This window comes from Ascaphus truei, chromosome 4, assembly GCF_040206685.1.
Source record: "Ascaphus truei isolate aAscTru1 chromosome 4, aAscTru1.hap1, whole genome shotgun sequence".
NCBI classification, from domain to species: Eukaryota; Metazoa; Chordata; class Amphibia; order Anura; family Ascaphidae; genus Ascaphus; species Ascaphus truei.
Window position 1 is genome coordinate 83,768,466 of NC_134486.1, and position 12,941 is coordinate 83,781,406.

Below are 12,941 nucleotides of genomic sequence, written 5' to 3' on the forward strand. Positions count from 1 at the left end.
TTAACCCACAACATCTTCAGATGCGGCTCCTCTACTACCTCCCAAGCCTGGCCCTACTGCCCCTTTCTTCACTACTGTTGACAGTACTATCATACACTCAGTATCATAAGCATGCTGCCCATTTATCACATTTAACTCCTCCCTCACGTTCAAATGTAGTTAAAAGCGGTTTTCTCATCCATAACATTGCCAATATAGGCCCAGTCCTGTCGCTCTACTGCTAATTCTAACACAGGCCCTCATTCTCTCGTCTTAACTATTGTAACCTACTGCCCGGTCTTCCTGCCTCCCCTTCAATCTATCCTAAATGCTGCTGCTGTTAGGCCGCGCTTATAGCCCCGGCGACATTGCATCAAAACAAATGCATTGAATCCGTAGTGTGCACTTATCCTAGGAGCGACGCTACGGCTTGGTCGCGATCGCTGGAAGTCAAATCAATTTTATTTTTTCAGCGACCACAGCGTGACGTCGGCGTCGCCGGGACTATAAGCGTGGCCTTAGAATCACATTACTCGCTCCTAAATCTGTCTCGGGATCTCCCCTGCTGAAATCCCTCTCCTAGCTTCCTAGCAAATCCTATCACACTTAATTCTCCTCTTCACTTTTAAAGGCTGTAAAATCTTCTGCTGCTCCTTACATCTCAGCCCTAATTTCTCACGATACACCAGCCCGACTCTTGCATTCCGTTCAAGGATGTCTTCTGTCTACCCTTTTGTACCTAAAACCCTCTCCCACCTAAAACCTCTCACTCACTACCCCACACCTCTGGAATAGCTTTCTCCTCAATATCAGACTAGTAACCTCTCTCCACCTTTAGGACCTTTCTTAAAACACACCTATTTAACAAAGCATATGGGTAGCTGCGTGGCTGATACTATACATCTCATATGCACATAGCTCGGCCTTTTACAGATGCACTTATCAGAACATCCTCTGGTCTTTAAATTCTCCCCACTTACCAATTAATTGTAAGCTCTCCGGGGCAGGTACTCTTTTTCCTATTGTTAATTTTGTGTCTGAAGTGCTTATTCCCATTATGTATTATGTCACGTGTATTACTGCTGCAAAGCATTATGTACACAGGTGGCACTATATAAATAACGACATAGGTACTATTGGACGGCCATTTCAATCCTCCTTTAAAAAAAAACAATAAATACTGATGTCAGTAAGTATCTTGGAAATTATGAGATCCCGGAGCTGGAAATTGTGCAGTTCAGCACTGGGGGACCCATGGCTCCAATTTTGAAAAGAGGTTAGTTAGGGAGGATTGCGGTTTTATATTTCAAAAACATGCCACATCTTTGATTACACAGTCCAAGATCGCAATAATGCAATAATGTGTGGGTGTATGCGCAGAAATTATAAGAGTTTTACCAATTATTGCACTCTACAAAGCATGTCTATATTCATGGCACATTGCTAGACACAAAACACTTATTTCTAGGTCTCTGGCCCCTACTCAATGCGTTATGAACCCATTTTCTCAGAGCTGAAAACTTCCTGAGCAAAGTACAGTGAGAAGCTTTCTAACAATGAATGAGAGCTAAAACAATGGACATATTTGTGACTCCGTATTGCAGTCATAAAATACTTCCATTTCAGTTGCTCTGAACAGGTTAATGTGGCGAGATGAGAAATGTTATGCTGGTTATAAAAAAAAAAAAAAAAAAGTGCGGGCAGATTGCTTAATGAAGAATGTGGAGAAGTATTTGCTTTGGTTATCTGTCACAGAAGCGCAAAGTTCACGCCTGCATTTGTGAGGATATCTGGAGTAGATAAAAGTGCAGTTCCAGATACCGGACCCTAAAATGTCACTTTCTACCCATTTCCTTAATGCTCGCTGCTGTTTAAAGACGGTCTGTATCAAAACCATTCAGTATAGAGAAGTGGTTACATGGTTGTGATAAATCCGAGCTCCCCTACTCCCCTAGGGGCCCGCATGCATTGCTATGTAAAACGCTGTGGGTTCCACTAACTGCAAAGGTATTAAGCCTTTGACAGGAAACGTAGAGGCTTTAACAAGAACGTAGACAATGGTGGTGACTGGGCTTAAATTGAATTCTAAAAAAGTCTACTGACCAACTTGGCGAGCTCTATGGGAAAAGAGGAAGAAAAAGACATTTTAAAAGTAAAAGGAAATTACTGGGGGGGGGGGAGAGAATTGCTACTTATAATGTACAATATGGTGACGATGCCAGACTTGAAAATCCACAGAAGCAAATCAGTTTTAAGGTGAGGAAATTAGGAGATGTAATGCAGCAAGTGCAATGAAAAAATAGAACATCAGATCCCTATACTCCAGACGGCTGTGCGGTGAGGGATACAATGAACAGAGACAGAATTTTGTGCATAAACCTCTACAAACCAAGTCTTGGTGTGTGTGTGTGTGTGTGTATGGTGTGGTGTGTGTGTGTGTGGTGTGTGTGTGTGGGGGTCCCGATCCTTACCCAGGGCTCTTTAATTGGCGGTACACAGGCCAATAGTGGCAGCTGGAGGGCCTTGGAGTGGACCATGGACTGTTCGCTGCTGTTAATTGCAGCGCAATTTTTTTACCCCGAAATGGAGTTGTAAGCCAAGGTATTGTAAACATATACAGCACCTGTTGTAAATGCTGAAGTATGGTCACTTGGGCCTTTAAATGAATCCAACATTACGATACTCTCGTTGACCTTCTACTCCTATTTTTGGAAAACTAGTTGGAAAGTCCCAACCCTGTTACAGAGGATATTTCTCATACTAATCTACCTTATTACAAATCTTCTCCATTAAAGGCCACCAAGTTCTGGGGAACAACGGTCTCCATCACGTTTACAATCATCAAATGGACAAGATGCACAACAACCTGCCTTAATTCTTTGCATACCTGCTTTTCTATGCCCTTAGGGAATCAGACAGACAGTGGATATTTGAAGCCGAAGGCCGAGCTAATAGCTCGGGAGTTGCAGCGTGCGTACCAAACATACTTCCGTTGCTTGCTATATACGTTAGTCAAGTGCATGCGCGCCTGCAGGCAAAGCAGCGCGTTGATGCGGCAGCTTTTTGAGACAAATTGTCTTTTCAGGTGGCTGCCGCGTCAAGTGAGCGGTTCAGCCAATCACGGCGAACGAGCTCCATGACGTCATAGCCAAGCCTCCACCACGCCCCCATCGCCTGAAACACTGAGCAGATTGCTTGTGCTACAGCCACGCAGCACAGTAGGAGTTCGCACTCTCACAAGCAAGCGAAGTGTATGAGCTTAGCCTACAGTATAGGGAAACAATACTTAAAATGCAGCTCATTCGGTCATTATACTCAGCGCAGTTCCATTACTTGATAACCAACGTCCAAGAAAAGGTACTGACATTTTTTTCTCTTTAAGCAGCAGTATTATATGGGTTAAAAATCAGCCAGCTTTCTCAACAAATGCATTTTACATTTCAGCTCCAACCGTACAGAATTTTTTTTCCAGATTAGGATAAAACACACACTTTTACATTAGTATGGACGACAAAGCTCAATTCAAAATACCACGTAGATTAACGTGTAAACCCAACAATTGTAATGTCAGAGCAAATAAAATATGGAAATTAATTCATATATTCCAAGTTTATTGATTTAAGTATATTAAACAAATGGAAGGATTTTTTTTTATACCAGACTTTTTAAAGCAGTAATCTCAAAATTAATTTGTTTACGTGTTGTAACCTCATCTGAACCAGTGGGTTGCTTAAGCTGATCCATGGTCCCAGACTACAAGGTTGTCAGTATAAAGACTTTGGGCCAAATCTTATATTGTCCAAAGCGGCCGTCCCGGATATTTTCTGACTAAAATCACCGCCGAAGTAAATAAGGATTTGTGCTGAAAACGGTCAGTACAGCCGCTTCACACAATATAGAACAAGGCCCTTAAATTTTGTGCAGTTTCTGCAACAACAAAAACACAGGACAAAATATGGCTGTGGGGCCACGTCACCATTTTCCTCTTTGTGTCCACTGGGAAAGTATTCTTTTAAAGTGCCAGTATCTCCACAACCTAGTCCCCAGAAGTTGGGGAAACCTCCCAATTCAGGCAAGTAGAAAAAATTAATTATAAAAAAAAATAAACTCAAGTAGGGAGGGCTGCTGCTTTAAAAGCTAATCTTGTAGTCTATGTTAGTGGGGTTCAGAATAGGGTAATGTTGGACACTAAATGACAGTCTATATTTAAGCAGCATATCCCGTTGTGCTTTTGTTGTTGGCTAGAGGCAGATGTCATGGCACAAACATAAAAGAGGCAAAGTGAAATTGGTACCTAGCAGCAGTCACTTCTAGATATCGTTGTTGCAAGGGTAAAACTCTTTAAGTGCTTTCTTCACCCTTTTTCTTGAAAATATAGACTTCATAAAGAACAAATAATTCTAAGGACTCGTTAACTGGTCATATAAAAAATACCTGTGATAAAATGTATATCACTGGCGCCTATAAATGCATGTAAAATTAATAAATAATAAAAAATGGTATACAACCCAGACTGGTGTAGATAGCTGGAACCCGGGATGATATCATACACATGGAAAATAAAAAATACAAAACATAGCGTAACACTGCAAAATACAACAAAATAACATAACATGTAGACACTAGAATATTAGCTGGGAGCTGAGACGCACAACAGGTGTACATCAAAAGTAAAAACACATTTATTAAAACAACAACACTAATAATATGAAAGAATACAATGTTCTCCCTATAGAAAAGTCCCACAGATAATTCCACTTTACGGCTGAATTGACCACTTACCAGATGGCAGAGGGTCACAGGCAGTGGACAGATCTGAGTGTCCCCTCTCTTCTGTGGCGCTGGTATTCCAAACAGGTCAGCTTAGCTGTAATGCTTTATCTCTGCAGACGCAGACTGCACCTTGCAGGTCCCCGCATAGGACACTCCGAATGGGCTCAGGATACCAGGGATTACGGAGCTTGCTCTCTCCTATAGCAAGGGGAAACGTGTAAGCTCCTGCTACCACGTGAACGCCAGAGTTGGAGCCGGAATGGTAGAACTGCAACAGCCTTCTGTATATACCCCTGACGAAGAAAGCGTTGCCTTTCGAAACGCGTAGGGTGGTCCCGCAGTATCCACTGTGTGCCTAGTATTGCCTGCTCCTCTCTGAGGCGAATCTGCTGATGCAGTTCTATCATTCCGGCTCCAACTCTGGCGTTCACGTGGTAGCAGGAGCTTACACGTTTCCCCTTGCTATAGGAGAGAGCGAGATCCGTAATCCCTGGTATCCTGAGCCCATTCGGAGTGTCCTATGCGGGGACCTGCAAGGTGCAGTCTGCGTCTGCAGGGATAAAGCATTACAGCTAAGCTGACCTGTTTGGAATACCAGCGCCACAGAAGAAAGGGGACACTCAGATCTGTCCACTGCCTGTGACCCTCTGCCATTTGGTAAGTGGTCAATTCAGCCGTAAAGTGGAATTATCTGTGGGACTTTTCTATAGGGAGAACATTGTATTCTTTTATATTATTAGTGTTGTTGTTTTAATAAATGTGTTTTTACTTTTGAAGTACACCTGTTGTGCGTCTCAGCTCCCAGCTAATAGTTTAGTGTTTACATGTTATGTTATTTTGTTGTATTTTGCAGTATTATGCTATGTTTTGTATTTCTTTTTATTTTCCTTGTGTATGATATCATCATCCCGTGTTCCAGATATCTACACCAGTCCGGATTGTATACCATTTTTTTATTATTTATTCATTTTACATGCATTTATAGGCGCCAGTGATATACATTTTTTCACATGTTCAACCATCTCTGACTAGGTGGTCAGTCATATCATAGGCTGCCCCTACATTCCTACTAATTGTTAGGGTAATAGGTATATTACACACATTAGTGAACACATCCCCTTAGAATTAGCTCTTTTTTCTTTTTAGTTGCACCATATAAAAGATACCTGCCTTTTTAAATACAGAATTTTTCCTGTCAAAAACAACATTTAATCGCCTTTTTCTCAGTACTCAAAGAATGTAGTTAATGACTTACCTCTGCAACGACGATATATACATCTTACAGCAAATAAAATAAATATTTGTGGTTTGCAAGCCTTAAAGAGTATGGACCATTTCCAAGCAAAAATGGGATTACTTTGTACAGGCAGAGTAACATTAAGTATTAAACTGTGCACTGTAGCGAGCTCCTTGGGAAAACTGCAAGTCTGCAGGAATACAGGGGCAGGAAAGATGAGTCAACTCTTTCCATAAGCAAAAAGACTAATTCTACTTCTGCAATGTAAAGGCCCAGTATAACCAACAGTAACATCGAAGTATCCATACTAAGAGAAAGATTTGGACATTATATGGTATTTTTGATTAGTCTGATAGGGAAATGTTGACACTTTTACAGAATGTCTTATACTGAAGCTCTCCCTGGCTAAAGGAATACCTCCCCCCCCCCCCCCCCCCCCCAGGGTAACAAAAAAAATTAATCATGTTACCTCTTCACAGCCAATACCTACAAATATAGCAGTCACTTGAAGCAGAAAATACAACTATTTTGTGATTACATAAATGTGCAAATGAAACAGTTGTCACAGGGTTAATATAGCAGGAACAATGCTCATGTTGGTAGGAAAGCTGAAGTGGACCCTTCTGAAACATTCCAACAGATAACAGAAGATGCTCAACACGGGTGCTTTCGAAAACAGTAATATTTACAGATGTGTGTCTTCAGTGCCGAGGATTAAAGCTGCAGGGGATCCCATTCAGAAGCACGGACCACAAGTAGCTCAATCGAGGCCGACACTGTCCACGGCACCATGGACTTTTGCATATTGGTCCGCAACAGCAAGTCTTGCTATATCTATAGGCAGTTCCTATAGACAGTCACATCCAGCTTAACCCATCATACACATTCTTGAACTAGCAGTTATACCATAAATTCACAGCTTCGCAAGTACAGTATTATAATGAAAAGTAACAAAAACACACAAAACGTTTCCTTGTAAACCGCAAAAAAGGTTAGAGCGAATGCACATTTAGGGATTCATGCTATATATGCCAAAGTGCTTGTTTTTGACTTGGAAACCCCCCTGATGTCTACAGAGATTCTCAGTCAAAAACAGCCGTGTCGGCAGATATAACTACCCCATTAATGCCTTTAATTACAATAGGCCATTTCCCAAATAATGACAGTATTTGTGAAAACCTTTTGTCTTATGATTCAATTTAGGGTAGATTACACCTGCAAGAAAGCCCCTTAAGCAGTTAGCTCATTTTACATTTAGACGTATCCACACTAGGCATAAGTAGACAAAGCAAATGCTCTGGGGCACAAGTATTGTATAGTGGACCCAGGACATATTTTGTCTACCGTACCGATTAAAAAGGAGGGCTTTGGTTTATATTTAATTATGTCAATCATTTTAAAAGGAGTATAATCATATGCAGTATTTTAAACTATTTCGCTGGCAGAAGCGCCTGCACAGAATTGCATTAACTTCCCCCTGTGCTAGTTACACCAACTCACGCCGGTGAACTTCCTCTCACTGGCTGATATTCAATATTGTGAGCAGCAGAGTGACAGTTAACTCAATGTTAACGGAGTTACCAGACTTTCACAATATTAAACAGGATATATTGTGAGTGTCAAACTCATTTTGCTTATAGACCCTTTTCCCAGTTGCCCCTCAAGACGTCTTTAGCACCACACTCCATAACCAATGCCCCACTTATACACACCAGAAATCCCCATAGGGTTTAGTGGGCTAAATCTTTTAAAAGAAGTCACAACTTACGCTCGCAAGTGAATCAATAAGTTCAGAGCCTTTCCCAAAACAAAAAACACAACACACCTTTCCTTCCTCCTTGTCACAGGCAAACTCATAAAATGGATACCTTTCCTCTGTAATCTGGATGCACCCCGCCCAGGTGTGTCCTGACAGGGAAGAGGCAGCTTCAGCGATCTCACAGGCATAATATGTACATCTCAGTTTGTCCCTCTCCAGACTTGAATATTCCCTCACAACCCTTAATGTGAACAACCGGTGTCAAGATCCCTCTTGCACTCAATATAGTACGGTTTTAAGCAGTGTCAGTGCTGTGTTACTTTCAAATACAATGCCGGGGAGTTTTTCTGATAGGTTAAGTCTGGATAAACCATTGTAATTAACATGCCTTTGCTGGCAACATAACAGGCCCCTCTGGCAGAGAAATGGTTAAAAAAAAACTCATTGCTGTCACAGCTTTCCTAACCGACTGTATTAGTATGTGTTGACTTGGTGGTACCGTTATAGTTGGAGCCTTACAAATAAAGAGTAACTTCGGTGGGATAAGATTTTTACCCCCATTAAAACCACTCTTTTCAAAGGGCCTGCAATGCTCGTCAGCAAACATTTCACTTCAGGTATACCCATTTTACACAATTTGTTAGCCCTCACTGAAGTGGGACGCAACATATGGTGAAGTACATTGTCCCCTCCGGCACGGGAAGAGTTAACCTTAATTTATCAGGATTAGCACCAGTCCATGCTTACAGATCTCCCCTTCAACTCCTTGCATGAAAAATGCAGGACCCCCATCTTATACACAATTTACCAATCGCTTCAGCAGCAGCCATTTGAATGAGTCACCACCATTAAAAGTCTCAAATAAAGACCCCAATCCACCAATAATCTTTAATGAGATCGTTCCATTAAATGTCAGGATGCCCAGCCTTCAACACATCGTTTGCCACCACAGGATTTTGAATGAGGTCACACCATGGCAGGTCAGCGTGCCACAAACATGTTAACATGACACCTTAACACATCTCAGGGTACGAAATATCTTTGATCAGGCCAGGGCTTGCGACTCTTCCCTCCTTCCTCAGCAGGCGTGGACAAGCACCAAGTCATTTGGCTGCCAAAGGGGTCTGCATAGCATATGATATATTATACCAGGCAGAAGTGTCTAATAACAGACTTATGAGGACATGTATTAAGTCAAAAGTTGTGCAATTCTGGTTCCAAAGAAAACTGCACCAAATGTAGCAAAGAAAATCCAAAACCTATTTCAATTGGATTTTTGTCCTGACAGATACTGTGCACATCATTTGTTTGCACCATAACGGCAACATGATATATAGACCCATATTAATATTCCATATATCCATAACTGTACCTGAAACCATCCTACAGAGAGCTCCATGCAAATGTGTGTGTTAGATACAGTACATTCTCCCTGCACTTATGTATAGCTCCTTTAGTAATCTTTTTGATTTGTGGTGTCAGCAGCAGTTTATAGCAGGGAATCCCAAGACTGCTCTTGTAGATACTCAATATGTATAGAGGTTTTACGCCGCACAAATACACGATGCTTCATTTCGTCACTGCATTTCATTGTTACCGTTTCCAGCACAACATTTTGGAGGAACACTGCCCCTGCGCCAATAAAATGTTTCAGCGGGCACAGAAGGGTCTACATCAGCTGAAACTTTACATGCGCACCTTTCTAAGGCCGTGCGTATAGTGCCCACGACGGGCGATGCCGCCCAAAAAGAAATACATTGCCGCCGCGTGCGCTTATAGTAAGCGCAACGGCGGCAATGCGACGGAGCAGCGTCGCGGACTTTGGAAGTCAGGAATACTTGATTTTTCAAGGGCTGTCGCCTCATGTGACAGCCCCATAACATCAAATGTCTGGAAGCCCGCGCCGCCGCAACACGAAATATAACTTTCGCTAACAGCGACGTCACCCGTCCCGGGCACTATACACACGGCCTAAACGGCCAAGTCTCTGTCCTCCGAAAAACCTGCAGGGATGTACATCTATCTTATTTATATAGCTCCATCCATTTACATTTAAAAAAGTGACACAATGGGAACAAGAGCTTCAACATAAAAAGTAGACGTTGGGGAAAAGACATCCATGCCCCAAAGAGCTTACAATCTAAACTGTCACGATGATCTGCAATAATATATATATATATATTTTTTTTTTAAAGCAACAATACACCAAGAAGCATCTGCAGAAAACCTTTCCGGCTGATTGATGCACGCCAGGCTTTAGCAGTAACCAATTGCATTGGCAGCCCCTTATGTGATTGCTGGATACCGAGTGCTGTCAGGGGCCCGGGGTGTGCGCGGCGCTGCTCACACCCACCAGAGGGGAGGGGGGAGAGGTGTGCGCGGCGCTGCTCTGTATCACACCCGCAGCAGCCACCAGAGGGAGGGGGAGAGGTGGTGGAACGGTTACAACCAACAACCCACGATACGGTGTCACGGTGCTGACTCGCCCCCGCACTCACCCCGGTCCCGTTGTCGCACACCACCACTTTCCTGCCCCGGCTGTCCATCTCGCTGCCTCCGCCGGACCCGCCGAGCTCTCACTGACAAAAAACCGGAAGTGCGTCCCCTGCGCGCTCACCCGGCCGCGCGCGCGCTCCAGCCTCCGGACACTACTACAAAACTACTACTTTTCCTCTTCCCTGGCTGCTAACCACCCACGTGACGGGAGGCGTCAGCGCAGCCCCGCCCAGTCGACCAATTACGAGCGAGGGCTGAGGAGAGGTGCGCGAGCGGAAGCGTTAAGTTTGGTAGGGAGTATGGAAGGCGGAAATTGGCGGCCGGCGCCCATTCATAGAGAGTGGGGAGGGGCAGGGGCGGGTCGGCGGCCATGATTGAGCCTGGCAAAAAATACAAAATACAAAAAATAAAAAAATTAATTCTAATAAATAAAATGCACAGAGATGTAGTAACCTAATTGCCACCGCTGGTAATAATTTACCGGAAACGTTAAACGTCTGAATTTAGTAAAATCATATACCCAATGCTGTGCATACGGGCCTGTCCGTAGAGATGGACACTGTCTGTACGGATGTTGTGTACGGATGTTGTGTAAGGGGGCTGCCATGCGGACATTTATTTACGTTGTTTCATTTGATTTCCAACCGGTTCCGAGCCGGTTTGCACGGAATACGGTGGGCTTTTCTGCCCAAATACAAAATGGCGACCGGCGGAGCTGCTCACGTGGTTCTTTCTCGCGAGATTCGCCCTGGTTTATTGGGGGTCAGGGGGTGTGGGAAGGTGCCGCGGCGCGTGACAGGAGTGACGTGGTGGCGCAGCTGGGCGTGGCCATCTTTATTTCAAATGCATTCAAAGAAATAGAAGCAATCTGGGTGTAGAAATAGAAGCAATCTGGGTGTGAAAACAGGCAGCACACAGGCAGCACACAGGCAGCACACAGGCAGCACACAGGCCCTCCTATGTGCAACACTATAACCCAGTGATTCCCAACCAGGGTTCCGTGGAACCATGGGGCTCCTTGAAGCAGTCTCAGGGGTTCCGCCTATGGACCACAGACCCCCCCTCCCCTTAGGGGTGTTTTTTTTCTTGGTATGTATTTTGTAGGGTGGATTGAGTGAGAGTGGGGTAATTGACGGAAGGTAGGAGCGAGAGTGAGAGAAGAGGGGGGCAGGAGTGAGTGAGTGAGTGAGTGAGGAAAAGGGAGTAAGAGTGAGACGCAAGGGATAAATACATGGGAGGGGGGAGAGTTAGTGAGATGGATGGGAGAGAAATACATGGGTAGAGGGTGGGAAATAGAGGTGGCTCATGAGGTGTGAAATGTTGTGACTGACCCCTGTCGAACTTAATGTGTCAGCCAGATAGGGGTTCCCCGAGATTTTTCGAAATACTTCAAGGGTTCCTCAAAACAAAAAAGGTTGGAAATCACTGCTATAACCAAAAAACTCCTGTGGTGAAGTGTAACTTAAGTGGAAGGAGTATCCCCCTAGGAGAATGGCTACATTGGGTGTACTCCTTCCCCTAATGAAATAAAGAGGGAAGTATAAGAGAAAAAACTGCCTCATGATGCAGAGAAGACCACACAGGGTTAATAGTCCTGGTTAGTGTTGGAAAAGGCACCCTAAAGTGCTGTGATGCAGATAGCAAATAAGGCTTGCTATATAGTATGCGCTGGTGTGCGGGCCCGGCGTGGCGAGCGCGTTTCGTTTATATGTTGTAAGTGGTGGCGTGCGCGGCAAGGGGTCATGACTATACACGTCACAGCGATAGCTGCGCTGTGATTGGCTTGGTAGCGTTGCAGCAGCAAGAAAATATAAATTTTCATGTATTTGCTGTGATCTGCAGCTCCACCGCTCACTGCCGTGCGCGCGTCTCAACTGTATCAACGTAAGCCTCCCACAGCCAATTGTAATTGACGCGTGCGCACACAGTAGCGCACTATATTGCACGCCTAAGTGTCACTCCTCAATTGTATATTAGACCAATAATTATAATGGTGGTGCAATAACATTGGTGCTTGGTGGTCAGGGTTACATGGGTAAATATTGTATACTGTCTCCGTTTGGTAATATGCCCGGAGAAACTACAGATAATTCAGTGCAACAGCATAGCTAACTGCTGGACCAAAGTTTGTTAACGTTCCTTCTTTTTGCGTTCTTTAGTTGATTGTCCCCTAGTGCACCGATCATTTATCTATTTACACTTTCACATTTGTATAGGTTTAGCGGGTATCCTTATCCTTTGTATTGAACCTTGGCTGCGGCCAGGCAGGGAGCGAGCGCACTGGCGCTCATACGTGGTGATGTCACTCTCCCTGCTCGGCAGGGAGATTTGTGGCCGGCTAGGGGGGCGCGGCCATGACAACACACCTGGTTCGCCCTCATTGGGCGAACCGCTCACATGACGTGATTACGGATAGCAAATTCAGATTTGCTTGCTGTGCTGGCCACACACATTGCCTCAATGTGTTCAGTCACTAGGATAAGGGATCAGTCACTAGGCAAAACAAGGCAGTGAAATAAAATGAGGTTTATTTGGATAAGACCTCAGAAACACAAAATACAGGAAATAAACACGCTGTCTGGGGGTTGAGATCTAGCCCTTTCCTAGTTTCAGGGCGCCTGCTTTAGCGAAAGGCGTTATCCTATTCACTCCACATCACTTGAATAAGCCTGGAACAGGTAACTTTATTCCTCAGAA

At 44.0% G+C, this 12,941-nt stretch overlaps 1 protein-coding gene across 1 annotated transcript in view; it reads right to left on the reverse strand.

Annotated features, from left to right (window-relative positions):
• Nucleotides 1-10,422, reverse strand: part of ACTR2 (actin related protein 2) — a 42,819-nt gene extending 32,397 nt beyond the window's left edge. Inside the window, exon 1 of the mRNA XM_075596111.1 lies at nucleotides 10,247-10,422. Within this exon, the coding sequence (XP_075452226.1) occupies nucleotides 10,247-10,294 (48 nt within the window). The 5' untranslated portion in view covers nucleotides 10,295-10,422. The remainder of the gene's footprint in view (nucleotides 1-10,246) is intronic.
• Nucleotides 10,423-12,941: the final 2,519 nt, after the last annotated feature.